This window comes from Dendropsophus ebraccatus, chromosome 1 (assembly GCF_027789765.1).
Source record: "Dendropsophus ebraccatus isolate aDenEbr1 chromosome 1, aDenEbr1.pat, whole genome shotgun sequence".
Lineage (NCBI taxonomy): Eukaryota > Metazoa > Chordata > Amphibia > Anura > Hylidae > Dendropsophus > Dendropsophus ebraccatus.
The window spans coordinates 211846380-211871677 of record NC_091454.1 but is presented as its reverse complement, the minus strand read 5'-3'; the positions used below and the strand labels follow the sequence as shown (position 1 = coordinate 211871677).

The 25298-nt window shown below is 47.4% G+C and overlaps 1 protein-coding gene across 3 annotated transcripts in view; it reads left to right on the top strand.

The window, feature by feature from the left end:
- The first annotated feature begins 911 nt into the window (after window positions 1–911).
- Window positions 912–25298, top strand: part of SLC44A2 (solute carrier family 44 member 2 (CTL2 blood group)) — a 60975-nt gene continuing 36588 nt past the window's right edge. For 2 of the 3 annotated variants that reach the window (XM_069946594.1, XM_069946582.1), the window contains exon 1: window positions 21075–21270. In XM_069946594.1, coding sequence (XP_069802695.1) covers window positions 21225–21270 — 46 coding nt within the window. In that variant the 5' untranslated portion in view covers window positions 21075–21224. Of the gene's footprint in view, window positions 1018–21074; window positions 21271–25298 lie in introns of those variants that run through there. The other variant, XM_069946601.1, reaches the window with a different exon arrangement.

The following is a 25298-nucleotide window of genomic DNA, read 5'->3' as shown; positions in this document are numbered from 1 at the left end:
AGAACGATCTGCGAATTTTTTGCGAAAGACCAAGGATGATTTGAAAACTTGTTGAAAGGTCAAAATGAATGATTTCTCGCTGGTCGCTTGATCGTTTGCTGTGCTTACACGGAACGATTATCGCTCAAATGCGATCGTTATCGTGCAAATACGAACGATAATCGTTCCGTGTAAAACCACCATAATAGGACCCTAAGATTGCGCCAGATTTATAACAGTGGATAATGCTGCGTTTACACAGAGCGATAATTCACCCGATCGTACCATTAACGATTTCGAAGTAATGATTTTTTTTTTATAATGATCAGCGTTTAGACGGAACGATATATCGTACAGATAAATCGTTTGGCGATTGTTTTGCGATCGCTTAAGCCTATCTCGCACATATGTTAAATCGGTGAACGAATGTTTACACGGAACGATCTGCAAATTTTTTGCGAGCGACGATTTAAGAACATGTTGTAGGATCAAAATGAACGATTTCTCGCTGGTCGTTTGATCGTTCCCTGCGCTTACACGTACGATTATCGTTTGAATTCGATCGTTATCGTACAAATTCGAAAGATAATCGTTCCGTGTAAACACAGCATCAGGCTGTTCAATAAGGCTGCCATTAATGTTTTTGGCTAAAAATACTGACCAATATACGACATCTAAATCTGCTTATACCAATTGTGTGTCCTTGGTTCGTGAAGGTAAAACACAGCTGCAGAAAGATTTCCCCAACAGGTAATACCAGTGCCGGCCACTAGGTGTCCTCAGAGCTCCTAGAAATTACATAACAGGATTGTTAGGCAACTGTCTAGGTAGGAGAACAACTGTCACCTATAGCAACCAATCGCAGCGCAGGTTTCATTTTGTATTCTGCGCCTGAAAAATGAAAGCTGAGCAGCGATTGGTTGCTATCGGCAACAGATAAGTAATAGACAATGTCATGAATCTCAAGTAATGTTACAAATCCCAAACCTAAGATCTCATCCTATAAGAAAATGAGGCGCCAAGTGACTCCCAGCAACCGTATGTACACTGGGAATAGGGTAAAAAGTAAGATCTGCCACTGCAGCCCACTACTGCCGCTCTGGTGGCCTTTGATGGAAGTGCAGTGATGACACCGGAGATGCCATGAAGTTCTGTGTTTCTATACGACTGTTATTTTCCTTCATGTGCTGAGCGGCCTGAAGAATGCCCCCATAGCCCCAACAGATCTTATTTACATATTTCTTAAAGGGGTTATCCAAACTTACAAAAACATGGCTGCTTTCTTCTAGAAACAGGACCTCTCCTGTCCTCCGTTTAGATGTGGTATTGCAGCTCAGTTCCATTGGAGTGAATGGAGCCGAATTGTAATACTACACACAACCTGAGGACAGGGGTGGCGCTGTTTTTGCAAGAAAGCAGCTGTGTTTTGTATAATCCTGGATAACCCCCTTGTAAGGAAATAATTGCTCCAAAACAGCAGCACCTACAAAGATAAGAACACGAGGAGGTAGGCAGCTACACGGACATATAAGCAGGTTCCCCTTAAAGGTAAAGCTACCTCCAAAAGGTGGCATCAGAGAGCAGCTTTGCATAGCCTTCTTTCCAGAATTCTTCGGTAGAAATGTTAATTTTTTTTATTGCATCTTTCATACATTGTTATGGGGGCGGCCATTGCCTGAGCTTATTTAACAGCATTTAATGATACACTTTACGGCAAGCCTCATGGACACAAACAACAATAGACGGCACCTGTTCCATCGAGATGAATGTGAAACATTTCTAAAGGTTCTTTCATACTGTGACCTTTGAAGCTGCTATACTAGTGCTGTCTATCTAAGGTTGTCACCTGTCGCTGTATTCCTGTACAGACCACTTTACAGCAGCCTCCTCCTTATCATCACACACAGAACAGGAAGTCTCAGCTTAGTTTTAGACCCAGTGGTGAGAAGGAAAACTGCGATGTCATGATTATTTTATTTTTATTTTTTTTGTAAATCAAAGTTTATTATGGAGAATTTTACTTATATGACAGATAAGAAAAAGAACAGTACAGAGGGGGAGCGCAGTCCCCACAGTAGATGCATATAAACAGTATTAACATGTGGTAAAGCCATGTTGCGGACTCTTAGGGCAACGCTATATGCAAGGTAAAGAAAACGCCATGGTGTACATCACAATAACATTTAGGTTATTACAATTCGTTGTTGCGGCAGTGTGAGTTGTGCACTAAAATCTTAAGTCGCCCCCAAATAACTCGTAGTCTGAAACTAAGGCGCCAGTGGCGCAACAATCTGGAGCAAACAAGAGAACATGGGGCAGAGATTTCCAGTGTCTGGGTGTGACTGCCCTAGCGTCCGTCAAGAAGTGACGTAACAGTCCTTTCCTAACCGCGGATACCGCAGTGCGATGCTAGGTGTGGGTGAAAGCGTTTTACCAGTGACTTGTGTGTATATTTCAAAGACCTTTGCCCAGAACGGCCGCAGTACCGCACAGTCCCACCAGACGTGGAGTATTGAGCCCACCTCCGCCTCGCAACGCCAGCAGGTCGCAGGAACAGTCGGGTAAAATCTGTGCAAGAGTTGGGGGCATCTGTACCACCTTGTTAGAATTTTAAAATTCTTTTCCTGAGCAATACAGGCAGCAGGCAATTTGTGGGTCAGTGTAAAGATCTTTAATTTGTCAGCTTCATGCTGCGTTTACACGATTATCGTACGAATATGCGCGATAACGATCGAATTCGAACGATAATCGTACATGTAAACGCAGCGAACGATCATACGACGAACGATACATCGTGCATTTTGATCTTTCAACATGTTATCAAATCGTCGTTTGTCGTTCCCAAAAAATCGCAAATTGTTTTGTGTGAACAGTCGTTCGCCGATTTAACCAATGTGTGACATAGGCTAAAGCGTTCGCAAAACGATCGCACAACAAATTTTCCGTACGATATATCGTACCGTCTAAACGCTGCTCGTTATGAAAAAATAATCGTTACTCCGACATCGTTAATCGTACGATCGGGCCAATTATCGTTATGTGTAAACGCACCAACAGACAGGGTAATATTAAGATCCCTTTCCCAAGCCGAGACGAACGGAAGATCCCTATCAGCGTCCTTGTGCAGTAGCAGCTGGTACAATGAGAGATTACCTTCTCCGGTGGGGTGGTCTGCAATAGCAGTGTGTCCAGGTCAGTGGAAGAAGTCGCCAGAATCCCAGAGGGAAAGTGAAATCGCAAGAAAGCTTTCAGTTGTTCGTATTCGAACCAAGAGAGAATTCTCTCCGCGCATGTCCGCTACAATTCAGACAGGGGGCGCACGGAGGGACCTCCCCCCAGCACCTGACTCAATCTGGCACCCTCAGAGGCGGACCACAGAAGAAAAGTATCCCTATCCATCGCAGGGGTGAAAGCGGGGTTGCCAAAGAGGGGGCTCATGATGCCCGGGCGATGAGATAAGGAGTATAGAGGCAGTAGTCTGTCCCAAATTCGGAGAAAGCAGCGCGTCAGGAATGGAAAAGATTCCAGATGGGGTCTATGGATGGGCAAAACCCATGGCAGAGAACGTAATGCTAACGGAGACAATGCCGCCTCCAGGCTGACCCACTGCTTAGTTCCGACGTTATGAAACCATTCCACCACTCTCATCAGAACCGCAGCTTTATAGTATAGTGAGAGGTCTGGCAGGCCGGCTCCCCCCGACAGTTTAGGCCTCGTGAGTGTTTTGAATTTTAGCCGAGGTCGCATGGCGCCCCACACAAATTTCGTGAAAATGGCCTGGAGGTGTCTCAAAAAAGAATGAGGGACAATGATAGGCAAGGCCTGGAAAAAATATAAAAATCTGGGGAGAATATCCATTTTAATGACGTTCATTCTCCCGAACCAGGACAACTGAGGCCAGTTGTGGGCCGTCAATTCTGATTTTGTGCGTGCCAAGAGGGGTGGAAAGTTCAGTGTAAAAACACTAGTGAGATCGGTGGGAACCCGCACACCCAAATATTTTATCGCTTTGTCCTTCCACTTAAAGGAAAAGGCGGTCTTAAGCTGTTGTATTAGGGATGGTGTCAGGGAGACATTGAGTGCTTCCGTCTGTGAGAAATTCACCTTGAAGATGCTGACCTGGCCGAATTTTACGAACTCGCCCAGGACAGCCGGGAAAGAGACAAGTGATCTCGTTACGTAAAGGAGCAGGTCGTCTATGATTATTTTATGTTATTTCTAGTAAAATAGAAGATTTGAAGAAGAAAAAAATTCATACAAAATACAAAAAACCTGATATAAGCAAAAGGTTATTATCTGATGACATATTGCCTTTAAAGGGGTAGTTCACAAAAAAAAATAATTCTAATCAACTGGTTCCAGAAAGTGCCAGAGATACTATTAAAAAAAAATCACTAGTCTTCCAGTACTTATCAGTTGCTGTATGTCCTGCAGGAAGTGGTGTATTCTTTCCAGACTGACACAGTGTTCTCTGCTGCCACCTCTGTCCATGTCAGGAACTGTCCAGAACAGCAGCAAATCTCCATAAAAAATATATCCTGCTCTCTAGACTGAAAAGAATACCACTTCCTGAAGGACATGCAGCAGCTGATAAGTACTGGAAGCACTTTCTGGCACTAGTTGATTAGAAAGAAAAAAAAAACTATTCCTTTAAGGTTTATGCAATGGCCTCTTCTGTATGACATGAAGATGAAATTAGGTATTGTTCCCCTTTAAAACCTCTATGTGCCCCTGATCTACCCCACCCAGGGCCGCCGATAGGGCAGTACAAGTGGTACTGCCCTATGGGGCCCGGACCCTAAGAGACACGGGGGGGGTCTATGGGGCCCTATGGGGCCCGCCGCCCCCCGTCCGCTACGCTACCTGTTTTTGAGCATCCGGAGAAGCTGCGGCTGCGCAGCTTCTCGGGATGCACTGATCGCTTTGATGTTCCGCCCGCACATTGAGCGGGCGGAACATTAAAGCGATCAGAATACAGGAGCAGGACCTGTCAGCGTCCTCCTCCTGTATTCTCTCCCATAGGCTGCCGGCACTTCATACCAGCAGCCTATGGGAGGCCGGGCCGTCACCTCTCTGGCAGGCGTGATCATGTGACGTCATCACGCCTGCCGGAAGTCCCGTCCCTGCGGCTCGCAAGATGGAGCCCGAAGAGGAGGAGGAGAGTTGCTGCCTGCAGCTACACAGCGGATTAGGTGAGTAGGATGTTTGTTTTTTTAGGGGCACCTCTGGGGGCATTATTAGTATATGGGGGCACCTCTGGGGGCATTATTAGTTCTTGAAGGCACCTCTGAGGGCATTATTAGTTCTTGGGGGCACCTCTGGGGGCCTTATTAGTGTATGGAGGCACCTCTGGGGGCATTATTAGCTCATGGGGGCCACCTCTGGGGGCATTATTAGCTCATGGGGGCACCTCTGGGGGCATTATTAGTGTATGGGGACACCTCTGGGGGCATTATTAGTATATGGGGGCACCTCTGAGGGCATTATTAGTTCTTGGGGGCACCTCTGGGGGCATTATTAGTTCTTGGGGGCACCTCTGGAGGCATTATTAGTATATGGGGGCACCTCTGGGGGCATTATTAGTATATGGGGGCACCTCTGGGGGCATTATTAGTATATGGGATCATTATTAGTATATGGGGGCACCTCTGGGGGCATTATTAGTATATGGGGGCACCTCTGGGGGCATTATTAGTATATGGGGGCACCTCTGGGGGCATTATTAGCTCATGGGGGGCACCTCTGGGGGCATTATTAGTGTATGGGGGCACCTCTGGGGGCATTATTAGCTCATGGGGGCACCTCTGGGGGCATTATTAGTGTATGGGGGCACCTCTGGGGGCATTATTAGTATATGGGGGCACCTCTGGGGGCATTATTAGTATATGGGGGCACCTCTGGGGGCATTATTAGTATATGGGGGCACCTCTGGGGGCATTATTAGTATATGGGGGCACCTCTGGGGGCATTATAAGTGTATGGGGGCACCTCTGGGGGCATTATTAGTATATGGGTGCACCTCTGGGGGCATTATTAGTATATGGGGGCACCTCTGGGGGCATTATTAGTATATGGGGGCACCTCTGGGGGCATTATTAGTGTATGGGGACACCTCTGGGGGCATTATTAGTATATGGGGGCACCTCTGAGGGCATTATTAGTTCTTGGGGGCACCTCTGGGGGCATTATTAGTATATGGGGGCACCTCTGGGGGCATTATTAGCTCATGGGGGGCACCTCTGGGGGCATTATTAGTGTATGGGGGCACCTCTGGGGGCATTATTAGCTCATGGGGGCACCTCTGGGGGCATTATTAGTGTATGGGGGCACCTCTGGGGGCATTATTAGTATATGGGGGCACCTCTGGGGGCATTATTAGTATATGGGGGCACCTCTGGGGGCATTATTAGTATATGGGGGCACCTCTGGGGGCATTATTAGTATATGGGGGCACCTCTGGGGGCATTATAAGTGTATGGGGGCACCTCTGGGGGCATTATTAGTATATGGGTGCACCTCTGGGGGCATTATTAGTATATGGGGGCACCTCTGGGGGCATTATTAGTATATGGGGGCACCTCTGGGGGCATTATTAGTGTATGGGGACACCTCTGGGGGCATTATTAGTATATGGGGGCACCTCTGAGGGCATTATTAGTTCTTGGGGGCACCTCTGGGGGCATTATTAGTATATGGGGGCACCTCTGGGGGCATTATTAGTGTATGGGGACACCTCTGGGGGCATTATTAGTATATGGGGGCACCTCTGAGGGCATTATTAGTTCTTGGGGGCACCTCTGGGGGCATTATTAGTTCTTGGGGGCACCTCTGGGGGCATTATTAGTATATGGGGGCACCTCTGGGGGCATTATTAGTATATGGGGGCACCTCTGGGGGCATTATTAGTATATGGGATCATTATTAGTATATGGGGGCACCTCTGGGGGCATTATTAGTATATGGGGGCACCTCTGGGGGCATTATTAGTATATGGGGGCACCTCTGGGGGCATTATTAGCTCATGGGGGGCACCTCTGGGGGCATTATTAGTGTATGGGGGCACCTCTGGGGGCATTATTAGCTCATGGGGGGCACCTCTGGGGGCATTATTAGTGTATGGGGGCACCTCTGGGGGCATTATTAGTATATGGGGGCACCTCTAGGGGCATTATTAGTATATGGGGGCACCTCTGGGGGCATTATTAGTATATGGGGGCACCTCTGGGGGCATTATTAGTATATGGGGGCACCTCTGGGGGCATTATTAGTATATGGGGGCACCTCTGGGGGCATTATTAGTATATGGGGGCACCTCTGGGGGCATTATAAGTGTATGGGGGCACCTCTGGGGGCATTATTAGTATATGGGTGCACCTCTGGGGGCATTATTAGTATATGGGGGCACCTCTGGGGGCATTATTAGTATATGGGGGCACCTCTGGGGGCATTATTAGTGTATGGGGGCACCTCTGGGGGCATTATTAGTATATGGGGGCACCTCTGGGGGCATTATTAGTATATGGGGGGCACCTCTGGGGGCATTATTAGTTCTTGGGGGCACCTCTGGGGGCATTATTAGTTCTTGGGGGCACCTCTGAGGGCATTATTAGTTCTTGGGGGCACCTCTGGGGGCATTATTAGTGTATGGAGGCACCTCTGGGGGCATTATTAGCTCATGGGGGCCACCTCTGGGGGCATTATTAGCTCATGGGGGCACCTCTGGGGGCATTATTAGTATATAGGGGCACCTCTGGGGGCATTATTAGTGTATGGGGGCACCTCTGGGGGCATTATTAGTATATGGGGGCACCTCTGAGGGCATTATTAGTTCTTGGGGGCACCTCTGGGGGCATTATTAGTTCTTGGGGGCACCTCTGGGGGCATTATTAGTATATGGGGGCACCTCTGGGGGCATTATTAGTATATGGGGGCACCTCTGGGGGCATTATTAGTATATGGGGGCATTATTAGTATATGGGGGCACCTCTGGGGGCATTATTAGTATATGGGGGCACCTCTGGGGGCATTATTAGTGTATGGGGGCACCTCTGGGGGCATTATTAGCTCATGGGGGGCACCTCTGGGGGCATTATTAGTGTATGGGGGCACCTCTGGGGGCATTATTAGTATATGGGGGCACCTCTGGGGGCATTATTAGTATATAGGGGCACCTCTGGGGGCATTATTAGTGTATGGGGGCACCTCTGGGGGCATTATTAGTATATGGGGGCACCTCTGAGGGCATTATTAGTTCTTGGGGGCACCTCTGGGGGCATTATTAGTTCTTGGGGGCACCTCTGGGGGCATTATTAGTATATGGGGGCACCTCTGGGGGCATTATTAGTATATGGGGGCACCTCTGGGGGCATTATTAGTATATGGGGGCATTATTAGTATATGGGGGCACCTCTGGGGGCATTATTAGTATATGGGGGCACCTCTGGGGGCATTATTAGTGTATGGGGGCACCTCTGGGGGCATTATTAGCTCATGGGGGGCACCTCTGGGGGCATTATTAGTGTATGGGGGCACCTCTGGGGGCATTATTAGTATATGGGGGCACCTCTGGGGGCATTATTAGTATATGGGGGCACCTCTGGGGGCATTATTAGTGTATGGGGGCACCTCTGGGGGCATTATTAGTGTATGGGGGCACCTCTGGGGGCATTATTAGTATATGGGGGCACCTCTGGGGGCATTATTAGTGTATGGCGGCACCTCTGAGGGCATTATTAGTTCTTGGGGGCACCTCTGGGGCCATTATTAGTTCTTGGGGGCACCTCTGGGGGCATTATTAGTATATGGGGGCACCTCTTGGGGCATTATTAGTATATGGGGGCACCTCTGGGGGCATTATTAGTATATGGGGGCACCTCTGGGGGCATTATTAGCTCATGGGGGGCACCTCTGGGGGCATTATTAGTGTATGGGGGCACCTCTGGGGGCATTATTAGCTCATGGGGGCACCTCTGGGGGCATTATTAGCTCATGGGGGGCACCTCTGGGGGCATTATTACTGTATGGGGGCACCTCTGGGGGCATTATTAGTATATGGGTGCACCTCTGGGGGCATTATTAGTATATGGGGGCACCTCTGGGGGCATTATTAGTACATGGGGGCACCTCTGGGGGCATTATTAGTGTATGGGGGCACCTCTGGGGGCATTATTAGTATATGGGGGCACCTCTGGGGGCATTATTAGTATATGGGGGCACCTCTGGGGGCATTATTAGTGTATGGGGGCACCTCTGGGGGCATTATTAGTATATGGGGGCACCTCTGGGGGCATTATTAGTATATGGGGGCACCTCTGGGGGCATTATTAGTGTATGGGGGCACCTCTGGGGGCATTATTAGTATATGGGGGCACCTCTGGGGGCATTATTAGTGTATGGGGGCACCTCTGGGGGCATTATTAGTGTATGGGGGCACCTCTGGGGGCATTATTAGTATATGGGGGCACCTCTGGGGGCATTATTAGTGTATGGGGGCACCTCTGGGGGCATTATTAGTATATGGGGGCACCTCTGGGGGCATTATTAGTGTATGGGGGCACCTCTGGGGGCATTATTAGTGTATGGGGGCACCTCTGGGGGCATTATTAGTATATGGGGGCACCTCTGGGGGCATTATTAGTGTATGGGGGCACCTCTGGGGGCATTATTAGTATATGGGTGCACCTCTGGGGGCATTATTAGTATATGGGGGCACCTCTGGGGGCATTATTAGTACATGGGGGCACCTCTGGGGGCATTATTAGTGTATGGGGGCACCTCTGGGGGCATTATTAGTATATGGGGGCACCTCTGGGGGCATTATTAGTATAAGGGGGCACCTCTGGGGGCATTATTAGTGTATGGGGGCACCTCTGGGGGCATTATTAGTATATGGGGGCACCTCTGGGGGCATTATTAGTATATGGGGGCACCTCTGGGGGCATTATTAGTGTATGGGGGCACCTCTGGGGGCATTATTAGTATATGGGGGCACCTCTGGGGGCATTATTAGTGTATGGGGGCACCTCTGGGGGCATTATTAGTGTATGGGGGCACCTCTGGGGGCATTATTAGTATATGGGGGCACCTCTGGGGGCATTATTAGTATATGGGGGCACCTCTGGGGGCATTATTAGTATATGGGGGCACCTCTGGGGGCATTATTAGTATATGGGGGCACCTCTGGGGGCATTTTTAGCTCATGGGGGGCACCTCTGGGGGCATTATTAGTGTATGGGGACACCTCTGGGGGCATTATTAGCTCATGGGGGGCACCTCTGGGGGCATTATTAGTGTATGGGGCACCTCTGGGGGCCTTATTAGTATATGGGGGCACCTCTGGGGGCATTATTAGTATATGGGGGCACCTCTGGGGGCATTATTAGTATATGGGGGCACCTCTGGGGGCATTATTAGTGTATGGGGGCACCTCTGGGGGCAATATTAGTATATGGGGCACCTCTGGGGGCATTATTAGTATATGGGGGCACCTCTGGGGGCATTATTAGTATATGGGGGGCACCTCTGGGGGCATTATTAGTATATGGGGGCACCTCTGGGGGCATTATTAGTATATGGGGGCACCTCTGGGGGCATTATTAGTATATGGGGGCACCTCTGGGGGCATTATTAGTATATGGGGGCACCTCTGGGGGCATTATTAGTATATGGGGGCACCTCTGGGGGCATTATTAGTATATGGGGGCACCTCTGGGGGCATTATTAGTGTATGGGGGCACCTCTGGGGGCATTATTAGTATATGGGGGCACCTCTGGGGGCATTATTAGTGTATGGGGGCACCTCTGGGGGCATTATTAGTGTATGGGGGCACCTCTGGGGGCATTATTAGTATATGGGGGCACCTCTGGGGGCATTATTAGCTCATGGGGGGCACCTCTGGGGGCATTATTAGCATATGGGGGCACCTCTGGGGGCATTATTAGTGTATGGGGGCACTTCTGGGGGCATTATTAGTGTATGGGGGCACCTCTGGGGGCATTATTAGTTCTTGGGGGCACCTCTGGGGGCATTATTAGTATATGGGGGCACCTCTGGGGGCATTATTAGTATATAGGGGCATCTCTGGGGGCATTATTAGTGTATGGGGGCACCTCTGGGGGCATTATTAGTGTATGGGGGCACCTCTGGGGGCATTATTAGTGTATGGGGGCACCTCTGGGGCATTATTAGTATATGGGGGCACCTCTGGGGGCATTATTAGTGTATGGGGGCACCTCTGGGGGCATTATTAGTGTATGGGGGCACCTCTGGGGGCATTATTAGTTCATGGGGGCACCTCTGGGGGCATTATTAGTTCATGGAGGCACCTCTGGGGGCATTATTAGTGTATGTGGGCACCTCTGGGGCATTATTAGTTCATGGGGGCACCTCTGGGAGCATTATTAGTTCATGGGGGCACCTCTGGGGGCATTATTAGTATATGGGGGCACCTCCGGGGGCATTATTAGTATATGGGGGCACCTCTGGGGGCATTATTAGTTCATGGGGGCACCTCTGGGGGCATTATTAGTATATGGGGGCACCTCTGGGGGCATTATTAGCTCATGGGGGCACAGCAGGGAATCCTACATACAGGGAGCACAGCAGGGAATCCTACATACAGGGGGCACAGCAGGGAATCCTACATACAGGGGGCACAGCAGGGGATCCTACATACAGGGGGCACAGCAGGGGATCCTACATACAGGGGCATCCCACATTCCTACTTGCTTTACTGCACATAACACCACACAGCGCAGTTACTATGGGAGCCTACAGGGGGGAGAAAGGAAAGGAAGCTGCTAGAAATGTGCGGAGCCTAAATTGTTTGTCTCGCAGGTTCTGAAAAGATGAAACATATCTGGAAGGAATCATCATGGAGGTCTGGGCCGGATGGAGAGGAAAAGGGAAAGTGACGCCTCAGATCAAAGAAGACGTCACCTGTGAGTCTGTATGACACTTTTCTTATTTTGTAGAACATTATTTAGTAGGGGGTGCCCCGAGGTGACAGCTACTACATTATCTGTAGTCAGACATATCACTGTGTTATCTGTAGTGTTACATAGGACTGCAGGTGACATCTGCTACATTACCTGTACTCAGAGATATCACTGTGTTATCTGTGCTGTTACATAGGACTGCAGGTGACATCTACATTATATGTACTCAGAGATATCACTGTGTTATCTGTTGTGTTACATAGGACTGCAGGTGACTACTACATTATCTGTACTCAGAGATATCGCTGTGTTATCTGTGGTGTTACATAGGACTGCAGGTGACATCTACATTATCTGTACTCAGAGATATCACTCTGTTATCTGTGCTGTTACATAGGACTGCAGGTGACTACTACATTATCTGTACTCAGAGGGATATCACTGTGTTATCTGTGCTGTTACATAGGACTGCAGGTGACATCTACTACATGATCTATACTTAGAGATATCACTGTGTTATCTGTGCTGTTACATAGGACTGCAGGTGAAATCTACTACATTATCTGTACTCAGAGATACCACTGTGTTATGTGGTGTTACATAGGACTGCAGGTGATATCAGGTGATTTCTCCAGGTTGCAAAAGTTCAAACTTCATCGTGCCCTGGTGTGCTGGTGTCTGTATACATGTGTGCTGGTGTCTGTATACATGTGTGCTGGTGTCTGTATGTGTGTATACATGTGTGCTGGTGTCTGTATGTCTGTATACATGTGTGCTGGTGTCTGTATGTGTGTATACATGTGTGCTGGTGTCTGTGTGTGAGATCAATTCTAGAGAACTGGCTCATATATCCCATTTTCCCCAGTGGCTTAAAATGTAACCTCTGTTATACAGTTATAAAATTGTAGAACCTAAATGTGAACAAGGTGCAATTCAAATAGACACTTACTTGTATAGCTGTCTCTTGTGCTCTGTATGCAGTGCATTATATTCACCCTTGCAACGTACAATTTATAGCGTGTCTACAAGCCCAGCGGGGCTCATTATGATGGAGACTAAAACTTATACAAGAGTGGGGTAGGGGTTCCCCTGTATTCAGAATGCTGTTGAGTGCTCGGCAATGCCCTGTCTGGGATTATTGAATTTCGGGGGTCTATGCAGAGCAGGATAAAGACACCTCTGCTGCACAAACAGGATCTCCTAGAAAGCGTTCTCACCGCCATGTATTCGCTACCACTGTCTTGGGTGAGCTAAACTAGTCTGCCTGGGGGGGGGAATTTGTATATGCTCACTAACATGGAACAGCCTCATTATATTAGCCTTATCAACATATTCTATGTTAGTGAGCATACCGGGAGGGGGGGGGGAATTGGTGAACATATACAAATCAAGCAGCCCCCCCAGACCCTCGAAATTCAATAACCCCAAACGGGGCATTGCCTAGTACTCAACAGCATTCTGAATACAGGGGAACCCCTACCCCACTTTTGTATAAGTTTTAGTCTCCATCATAATGAGCCCCGCTGGGCTTGTAGACACGCTATAAGTTGTACGTTGCAGGGGTGAATATAATGCACTGCATACAGAGCACAAGAGGCAGCTATACAAGTAAGTGTCTGTATGGTGACATTTAAATTGCACCTTGTTCACATTTAGTTTCTACAATTTTATAACTGTATAACAGAGGTTACATTTTAAGCCACTGGGGAAAATGGGGTATATGAGCCAGTTCTCTAGAATTGATCTGAACCAAATTATACCTCCCAGCAAGGCGTGGGGCGAACACACTATTTTTTTTTTTATTAATGTGGGGGGCCCAGACACTTTGGTTGTATGGGGCCCCGAAATTCCTGATGGCGGCCCTGACCCCACCTATTACTTGTGCACTGTACAGGGTGTTTACCTTTATCACAATGGACTCTCCAAGCCTGGAGTTCCTGGCAGCCCAACAATATATGGATCTTATGGTTGGGAAATGAAATGCCAAGTATATTAACAAGTGGCATAGTTAACATTCTGGAAGTTTCAAGGGTGTACTCAGAAACCTTAGAAGACTCACTATGGACCTGCCCGACAGTAGGAGTATACGGCATCTATAGCAGTGGGCTTGATGTATACGGCTGCTTCCACATTTTAAAAGAAATGAACAGGGATTGTGATCACCAGCAGTTTTGCAAAATACTTTTTTTTTTTTTTTCTATGTTTAAATCAAGGTTATACAAATAACCACTAGGTGTCTCCCTTCCTGTCATGTCCCTATGATGATATTTGGTCTTTTCTGTGTTCAAAAAAAAACAAAAAAAAACACAGGAAGTCCCAGTCCTTTGCTCGCTCACAGACATGTCTTACGCTGCATTTACACGGAACGATTATCGTGCGAATTTGATAACGATCGAATTCGAGTAATAATCGTACGTGTAAACGCTGCGAACGATCAAACGACGAGCGAGAAATCGTTCATTTTGATCTTTCAACAACTTCTCAAATCGTCGTTCATCGTTCGCAAAAATTTGCAGATTGTTCCTTATGAACAGTCGTTCGCCGATTTAACCAATGTGTGAGATAGGCTTTAAGCGATCGCAAAAGGAATTTCCGTACGATATATCGTACCGTCTAAACGCTGACTGTTATGAAAAAAAAAATGTTACTCCAACATCGTTAATCGTAAAGTCGGGCGAATTATCGCTCTGTGTAAACGCAGCATAAGTACAGCTGATGTGCATCCACATTCAGAAGCAGAAAATCCTGGGGGTGATTGCATTGTACGGTCAGCTCTCCTGTCACACAGCACCAAAACCTCTGTAACCGGACAGTGACTTATACTGACTGATTAATACATAACACAGAACATTGCCTCCTGGTAAGCTGCAGAGCTGATAATAGAATAAGTAAAAGTTATATATTATATAATCGACTCTTTTACATCAGTCAAGCCCTGTGTAACCTATGGAGAGGGGAGGGCTTTTTAATAGCCCCCCCCCCCTATACCTTGTGACATTTATATCTCTGGTGTCTCTTCATATGGCACAGGGGCACCTGGTCACCAGGGCACGGATGCAGCTACTACTATTCCTGTAGTCTTAGGTGCCTGCAGCTGTATGAATGGGGATGGAGCATCATGAATCAGTATTAGGAATCTGACAGGCATCTTGTTATTGCTGGCGGGGCCTCTGCTCTTGGCAGGAAGAGGTTAGCACAGAGGAAGCCCAGAGGAGTGCCCCCAGGACCTTGAGCTAAAGAGTACCTGACCTAGGCACCATTGCAGAGCCCTGGTACACTTGTACACATCTTGGCACCATTGCAGAGTCCTGGTACACTTGTACACCTCTTGGCACCATTGCAGAGTCCTGGTACACTTGTACACATATTGGCACCATTGCAGAGTCCTGGCACACTCGTACACATCTTGGCACCATTGCAGAGTCCTGGCACACTCGTACACATCTTGGCACCATTGCAGAGCCCTGGCACACTCGTACACATCTTGGCACCATTGCAGAGTCCTGGCACACTCGTACACATCTTGGCACCATTGCAGAGCCCTGGCACACTCGTACACATCTTGGCACCATTGCAGAGTCCTGGTACACTTATACACATCTTGGCACCATTGCAGAGTCCTGGCACACTTGTACACATCTTGGCACCATTGCAGAGTCCTGGTACTCTTGTACACATCTTGGCACCATTGCAGAGCCCTGGCACACTTATACACATCTTGGCACCATTGCAGAGCCCTGGCACACTTATACACATCTTGGCACCATTGCAGAGTCCTGGCACACTCGTACACATCTTGATACGTTTGCAGAGTCCTGGTACTCTTGTACACATCTTGATACCATTGCAGAGCCCTGGTACACCTGTACACATCTTGGCACCATTGCAGAGTCCTGGCACACTCGTACACATCTTGATACCATTGCAGAGCCCTGGCACACTCGTACACATCTTGGCACCATTGCAGAGTCCTGGCACACTCGTACACATCTTGATACCATTGCAGAGCCCTGGCACACTCGTACACATCTTGGCACCATTGCAGTGTCCCGGTACACGTGGTGTTTTTGTGATCAGTCCATTAGAATCGCACATGACCAGTTGTGAATAGTAAATGCAGTAAATAGTGAGACTATGTTGTACACTGTGTTCTGGTATGGCTGTTACATGTGGTCAGTGTAAAGATAACCAATCTTTTTCACCCACATTGAGTTCAGCTCTAGCAGTACCCAGTGACCTTCTAGAATGGGGAGTGTTATCCTTATCATTCTTTATAGAAGCCCTGTAAATCCTGGTGTGAGTGGAGTACTGTGCATCGAGGGCACCCGCACCATCCTGACCTGAGGGATAGCTTGGCACCATTACACATCTTGGCACCATTGCAGAGTCCTGGTACACTTGTACACCTCTTGGCACCATTGCAGAGTCCTGGTACTCTTGTACACATATTGGCACCATTGCAGAGTCCTGGCACACTCGTACACATCTTGGCACCATTGCAGAGCCCTTGCACACTCGTACACATCTTGGCACCATTGCAGAGTCCTGGCACACTCGTACACATCTTGGCACCATTGCAGAGCCCTTGCACACTCGTACACATCTTGGCACCATTGCAGAGCCCTTGGCACACCGCACCATCCTGACCTGAGGGATAGCTCCCTTCTGCAACCTTTGAGGGGACGACCTTTCCCAGTACCTGAGAGGGGTAACAGGACCTCTTAGCAACCCAAACCTTGGTGGACCCCTGGTCAGGTCTGGACTACTGTGTGATGTTCTGGAACTTTTAACATCTCAGAAGTCCTCCTGACTTTAAGGGTTAACTCTTCACCACCCATACCATCTGTATTCAAGGATTCAAGGACTGTGCCGCTACGCCCCTGCTCGGTTCCTTTGTTGAGAGTAAAGTTACCTGTCGCTGTGCACTCATCTCTGGTCTCGTCCTCCCATCTCCCGGTGTCCTGGCTACCGCTGCACCTGCTTAGCACCAAGGGAACCTCAACGTACCACAGCCAGGTGCTGTATCTAAGCGTGCCCCAGGAGAGACGACTGACTCCCATCACCCAAATATCTGGAGCTCCCCGGGTCTAGATCCCATGCCAGCTACCATGACCTTGTAGCATTTGTGTGTGGAACTACAGATCCCAGCTGACCAACATCCACAACCCCACACCGATACACAGCACCATCTTGAACAGTCATGACTGGTGAGCCAGAAACCCAGCACAGTGCAAGAGGTAAGTCCTTATAGATGGGTGGTCCCAGTATAGTATAGGGGGCACCAGTGACAGGTACTATATGTATTGTCGTTTTTCAGTAGAAAGGACTATAAACGTATATATCACAAAGCTGGTGAGGAAGGAAGTCGCGCTCCTATAACTCCACTTTCACTTCTCTCTTCTAGTCTCGGTAATGTTTAGACAGAGACACCATCTAAGCCACTGTTTGGGGCAGTGCCATCACTTTATATGAATAGTCCACACTGGTAACTATATAGCCAAGGGGCGAGGCTGGGACACCTTTCAATAATTATTTTATTTTTTTATACAATGCAATGTTGAAAAAATATCTGGAAACCATCAACAAGCAGGTAACAAGGGGCTATATTATATTCTGATTATTACATTGCAGTGAATCCTGAGGACAGATTATATGTATCAAAATGGTCCTTTCTTTCCGCCTTAGCCTGTCAATCTCTAGCATGACATCATTGTAACTGCACGATGACATCACTAGTTGTGTTCAGTAAGCATGGTATGACATCACTGTAACTGCACAATGACATCACAAGTTGTTTTAGTAGGCATGGTATGACATCACTGTAACTGCACAATGACATCACAAGTTGTTTTAGTAGGCATGGTATGACATCACTGTAACTGCATGGTGACATCACTAGTTGTTTTTAGTAGGCATGGTATGACATCACTGTAACTGCATGGTGACATCACTAGTTGTTTTTAGTAGGCATTGTATGACATCACTGTAACTGCATGGTGACATCACTAGTTGTTTTCAGTAGGCATGGTATGACATCACTGTAACTGCACGGTGACATCACTAGTTGTTTTTAGTAGGCATGGTATGACATCACTGTAACTGCATGGTGACATCACTAGTTGTTTTCAGTAGGCATGGTATTACATCACTGGAACTGCACGGTGACATCACTAGTTGTTTTCAGTAGGCATGGTACGACATCACTGTAACTGCACGATGACATCACTATTTGTTTTCAGTAGGTATGGTATTACATCACTGTAACTGCATGGTGACATCACTAGTTGTTTTTAGTAGGCATTGTATGACATCACTGTAACTGCATGGTGACATCACTAGTTGTTTTTAGTAGGCATGGTATGACATCACATCACTGTAACTGCATGGTGACATCACTAGTTGTTTTTAGTAGGCATGGTATGACATCACTATAACTGCATGGTGACATCACTAGTTGTTTTTAGTAGGCATTGTATGACATCACTGTAACTGCACGATGACATCAATAGTTGTTTTTAGTAGGCATGGTATGACATCACTGGCTCCCATAATAACCAATCTAGTAAGGAAGCAAAATTTTAAGCAATAGTTACTATGCTAAAACATGGTACATTGTTTGACTTGTAAAGGCCCCATACACAGTAGAAACAACTTGGCTGAGTCTCACGACTAACTCTCTTATAGGTATGGGGGGCCTCCCACCTCTCCCCTGACAAATGAAGGCAAAGAGAGAAGGATGGGGCAGGTCCTATTGTTTTTCCTGCACAAAGCATGTGCTAAGCCCCGACCTCACTTTCTGTGTTCTGTCTTGCTGTGATTGTTTCTGGAGACAGATTTCCCCTAACAACCGGCACTGGACAGCCGCTTCTTCACAGCTGTAGCCTGCTAATTCATCCACTCCACATGTATTGCCTGGTTTTCGTATAAAGGAACTCTGTTTGCTACGGCGGCTGGGTGCCTCTGATCTCCGTCTTTGAACTGAAGTTGATTGACAAATATGTTAGGAATCCCACAGGATATCTCATGGAGGAGAACAACAGTGACAATTTCTAGTTAAAGCTGTCCCTGCACGTAAGATGGGCGTCCCTGTCCCGTTTTATTGGGATCCTGTCTCCAAGTGAGAGGATGTTAAACCTCTTTAGATTCTTCATGGCAGATGGTGAAGGTCCAGATGTATGTGAGCGATGGGTGGGAGTGTAGAGCAAGGAAGGGGAACCCGCAGCTGTTGCTAAACGACAATTCGGCTGTCCAGGCATGATGGGAATTGTAGTTTTGCAACAGCTGGAGGGCGGCAGGTTGTTCTTTTCTTCCAGTTCGGTCTAAACCTGATTTTAGTTTGGTGATATGCTATGGAGAGATGTCTGGCAGCGGCTTTCCCCTAATAAAACAAGAAAAATAAATGCGAAATTAACATTGCAAATGTCTGCAACTTTAGATGATGTGGATGATACTGAAAGCAGAAACAGCAGAGCTGTGCGGGTTCAGGCACAGACATGAAAGAGATGGAAGATACGGCATGTAACAAGCGGGGGAGGGGGGATGTTGTTCAGACCGTTCTCCATCATCAAGGACATATGTAAATGTGCTGCAATATAATGTGACCGCAGAACATACACATGATTATTGTGGACAATAAAATGCAAACATATTTCACTGAACCATTGTGTGGAGATATGTAGTGTTACCCTAAGGCTGGGTATTTTCATCCTGCTAGAAGAGGGCACCAAAGAGGATTTACAAGGCACCTGAGGTCTGTCCCTGCCACCAGAGTGCAACATGGACAAGAGGGAGGAGCTATGTGACATGGAGTCTGCTCCTCCCACCACAGGGTGACACAGACAGAAGGGAGGAGCTATGTGATATGGAGTCTGCTCCTCCCACCACAGGGTGACACAGACAGGAGGGAGGAGCTATGTGACATGGAGTCTGCTCCTCCCACCACAGGGTGACACAGACAGAAGGGAGGAGCTATGTGATATGGAGTCTGCTCCTCCCACCACAGGGGGACACAGACAGGAGGGAGGAGCTATGTGACATGGAGTCTGCTCCTCCCACCACAGGGGGACACAGACAGGAGGGAGGAGCTATGTGACATGGAGTCTGCTCCTCCCACCACAGGGGGACACAGACAGGAGGGAGGAGTCATGTGACATGGAGTCTGCTCCTCCCACCACAGGGGGACACAGACAGGAGGGAGGAGCTATGTGATATGGAGTCTGCTTCTCCCACCACAGGGGGACACAGACAGGAGGGAGGAGCTATGTGACATGGAATAATGGACTGGGATTTGAAGGCCACTTTAGGGGACCTCCAGGAACCAGGGCCAATTTCAGCCTTCGTGTTATCTTATAAGTATTGTCTCTTGGTTATAAGAGTTCCTGGCTACCAGCAGGATCCATCACAATCACCATAGTCCAGTGGCAGTGCCCATTACCATGAGTCTCTCTGCAGCACAGGAGTCCCCCAGGATGAGGCACACCCTCTCTGGCCTCTACCCTCCTTGGACTATCGGTGGGGGAACTTCTCTTCCCCATTAAATCAGAAGACCCTATTAGGACTCTTGGGGTATACCTGTGGGTACAGCAGATAAATCTACTAATGCTCTATACTGCAGTTCCCCTTTAAGTGACATATGTGAGGAGCACTGATGTCACAACCCCCGGAGGATCTTATTATCACTTACCTGAAACACCCAGCATTACTTATACATGATCACATGACATGTGACACCGCCTGATATGTAACTGTAATTCTATCCCCCTCTAATCCTCCCTGTATATAAGTGACCCCGTCACCCATGACAGTGTGACACTACAGGAGCGCAGGATTGGAGTTCACCACTGTCAAAGCTCAATATCCTATTTTCTTAAAGGGTGATATTACTCTAGTAATAAAAATGCCTCCTGACATCGCAGGGTTAAATCTTGGCATCTATGCCAGCCTTGAGCCATTTCTCTGTGTTCTGTGCCGGGTACATCTTTAGTAAATAACACTTCCTTTAAGACAGAGCCGATCTGAGTGTGAGAAGGTAGCGGAATGCTTTCTAACCTAGGGACTCACTGAGGCCACGCCCCCTTCACTCCTATTGGTGGAGGGCCTCCAGGGTGTGGTGTCATTGTCAAGAGTAGGGGTGTGGCCAGGCTGCTGCAGAAGTGACATCTGGAGGAGCAGAGGGGCTGAGGAATTCATCAGAGCCGGAGGAGGGGGAGCAGCGCTGCTGTATGGAGACAGGGGGGGCACTGTGCACAGACTGCAGCCCCTGCTATACAGCAACACCCAGACATATAGAGAGGAGATAGAGCTGAGATATGGAGGGGGATGGCGGAGACAAGACGCCTCCTGATGGAGCCTACGGTAAGACTCCCATCTCTTCTATCTACACAGCTGGGCCATAGTATACAGACAATGATGGGTGACGTACTCCGTATAACCCCTCCTGTTACTACGTATACCCCCTATATATCCTCCTATTACTCCATATATCCTCCCCTATATCTCCTCCTATTACTTTATATACCCCCCCTATATCTCCTCCTATTACTCCATATACCTCCCTATATCTCCTCCTATTAGTCCATATAACCTCTCCTATATCTGCTATTACTCCATATACCCCCCTATATCTCCTCCTATTACTCCATATATCCTCCCCTATATCTCCTCCTATTACTCCATATACCCCCCTATATCTCCTCCTATTACTCCATATATCCTCCCTATATCTCCTCCTATTACTCCATATATCCTCCCTATATCTCCTCCTATTACTCCATATATCCTCCCTATATCTCCTCCTATTACTCCATATATCCTCCCCATATCTCCTCCTATTACTCCATATATCCTCCCTATATCTCCTCCTATTACTCCATATATCCCCCCTATATCTCCTCCTATTACTCCATATACCCTCCTATATCTCCTCCTATTACTCCATATACCCCCCTATATCTCCTCCTATTACTCCATATACCCCCCTATATCTCCTCCTATTACTCCATATATCCTCCCCTATATCTCCTCCTATTACTCCATATACCCTCCTATATCTCCTCCTATTACTCCATATACCCTCCTATTACTCCATATACCCCCCTATATCTCCTCCTATTACTCCATATACCCCCCTATATCTCCTCCTATTACTCCATATATCCTCCTATATCTCCTCCTATTACTCCATATACCCCCCTATATCTCCTCCTATTACTCCATATACCCCCCTATATCTCCTCCTATTACTTTATATACCCCCCTATATCTCCTCCTATTACTTTATATACCCCCCCCTATATCTCCTCCTATTACTCCATATATCCTCCCTATATCTCCTCCTATTACTCCATATATCCTCCCTATATCTCCTCCTATTACTCCATATATCCTCCCTATATCTCCTCCTATTACTCCATATATCCTCCCTATATCTCCTCCTATTACTCCATATATCCCCCTATATCTCCTCCTATTACTCCATATATCTCCTATATCTCCTCCTATTACTCCATATAACCTCCCTATATCTCCTCCTATTACTCCATATATCCTCATTATATCTCCTCCTATTACTCCATATAACCTCCCTATATCTCCTCCTATTACTCCATATATCCTCCCCTATATCTCCTCCTATTACTCCATATATCCTCCCTATATCTCCTCCTATTACTCCATATATCCCCCCTATATCTCCTCCTATTACTCCATATACCCTCCCTATATCTGCTCCTATTACTCCATATATCCTCCCTATATCTCCTCCTATTACTCCATATATCCTCCTATATCTCCTCCTATTACTCCATATAACCTCCCTATATCTCCTCCTATTACTCCATATATCCCCCCTATATCTCCTCCTATTACTCCATATACCCTCCCTATATCTGCTCCTATTACTCCATATATCCTCCCTATATATCCTCCTATTACTCCATATACCCCCCTATATCTCCTCCTATTACTCCATATATCCCCCCTATATCTCCTCCTATTACTCCATATATCCCCTATATCTCCTCCTATTACTCCATATACCTCCCTATATCTCCTCCTATTACTCCATATATCCCCCTATATCTCCTCCTATTACTCCATATATCCTCCCTATATCTTCTCCTATTACTCCATGTAACCATATGAATGGTGTTTCTCCAGATTGCAGAGTCTTCCCTTAGGCTCGGCATGCTTCTCAGTCACATACGTCTTTCTTACTCATCCCTATCTACTTCTTGTGTTAGGTTTTCTCCCACATTTGCCCAGAATAAACCTCAGCCGGTCATTTGATGATGGTTCCTCTAGTTTGTTTTCCTTGCCATCCGTTCCCATTAGTCTTCAAAGGGTGCCAGTACTTGTAGTATTACTCTTAGTGAAGGAAATGCCATTGCCTGGACAATCCCCTCTAGATGGTTATTCTTGTCCTAGCAAGTCCTATACTTGTTAGTCAGTAGTTGTTGGAACCTGTTGACTATGAGTGGGACAGGCAAGCTGTCCATAGTGTATGGTGGCCTTCCGGCTTTCCCCTGAAAAATCCTGTCAGAGGAGAAAAGCGTTGGGCATGTTAAACTTTAACACCGATGAATATAAGGGGAGCAGCAGATACCTGTCGGCTAAATCAATATGTGCCAGATAGCTATTGAAGATGTATGGGCTCTTTTAAGCAAAATCAAAATATAGCGCCCCCCCTACAGAACTCAAATTCTACTGAATATTGAAATTCTACAGAACAGGTGTCAAGTTCGCAGTCCTCCAGCTGTTGCAAAACTACAATTCCCATCATGCCTGGACAGCCAAAGCGAAGTTTTGCAACAGCTGGAGGGCCGAAAGTTGGTCTACAGTATACAAAGCCTATATACATGTATCTGTACAGACCAAGACGCCAACGCAACATGGATGGAGGTTATGAGTAACATAACAGACCATAAGAAAGGGGAACTATGAGGATGATATATGGTCTGATGTTCTGCTATCATGTGCCAAATTCTCATCCTCTTATCTGGTAACATGTAAAGAGCATTTCCTGTGCGGAAAACATAGATCCGACTCTGTAGGCCTCGTGTTATACTAAATATAGATCCTATAACCTGTATTGTACGCTCTTATAGGGCCCGAAACTTATAGGCCTCATCCTACCTTTTCCCACTGTCCGTGTCAGACTGAAGTATCTGGGGCCCACCAGATACTGTAATGACAAGGGATAAACCAAGGCTAGGTAACCATCCACATACAGCTGTTTCGGGGTGTTGCCCCTCATCAGTGTGGAGCAGGATTCTGGCTAGGTGGGAGCAATGCCTAGTAGAGCCATAAGAGAAACAGATTGCTGAACTCAGGGAGACCACCTAAACAACAACACCACCGGCTGCTAGTGAAAGCGCTCAATGCAGTGAAGTCCTAGGTGCATTGCCCCCTGGGAAACATGAACATGCAAAAGAGGAGCCCGTGGAGTCTCATTGAAGAGTCTCAAAACACAGGACTAGCCAGATATCCCTCCGGGAAGGACCCAGCCAAGGGGCAGCTCCTGTTAGGAAACCACCATATTAAGTGGCCCTATAAGTCAAGTCCTGTGTTTTGAGACTCTTCAATGAGGCTCCACCGGCTCCTCTTTTGCATGTTCATGTTTCCCAGGGGGCAATGCACCTAGGATATCACTGCATTGAGCGCTTTCACTAGCAGCCGGCAGCGTTGTCGTTTGGCTTTTCTCCCTGAGATCAGCAATCTGTTTCTCTTAAAGCTTTAGCTTTGGCTGTCCAGGCATGATGGGAGTTGCAGTTTTGCCACAACTGGAAAGCCAAGGTTCCCTACCCCTGCTATAGACCACCATAGGCCAGGACCTTCTGTGATATCCAGAACACACTGCCCATATACAGACTTATACTATGATCTCTTATAATACCTGTCACTGGTGCTCCCACCCTCATGTGCAGCATTGGTGGCAGCATAGGGGTTAACACCTCGGCATTGTTGTATGTAGTCCGCATTCACACCGATGATGTCATCTTTGTTATGAAAACGGTAAGCCGGCAGGATAGTGCTGCCGTATAGCGGACGTTGTGGTTATTGCTCCACAGGGTGCTCTTATCTTACTGTACAAATAAGCGTAGTACTCAGCGATAGGCCTGGGCGGATTCTCCATGCGGTCAGCTTAGGTAGCCTAAACACATTCCCAGTAGCTCGAGGATAGGAGAATATGAGCTATATTGGTCGGCTTAGAGGGTACATTTCACTTACATGTAAATGGGTGCTGTGTACTGCCGCAGATCCTGGTAAAGCTACGTATCAGAAAATCCGATGGATGACAACTTTGAGAAGAGTGAATCATGGCCTATAAACACTAGGGGGATGCTGTGTGAGTGCGCTTTTGCCTCTGTGACAGTTGTTATGGT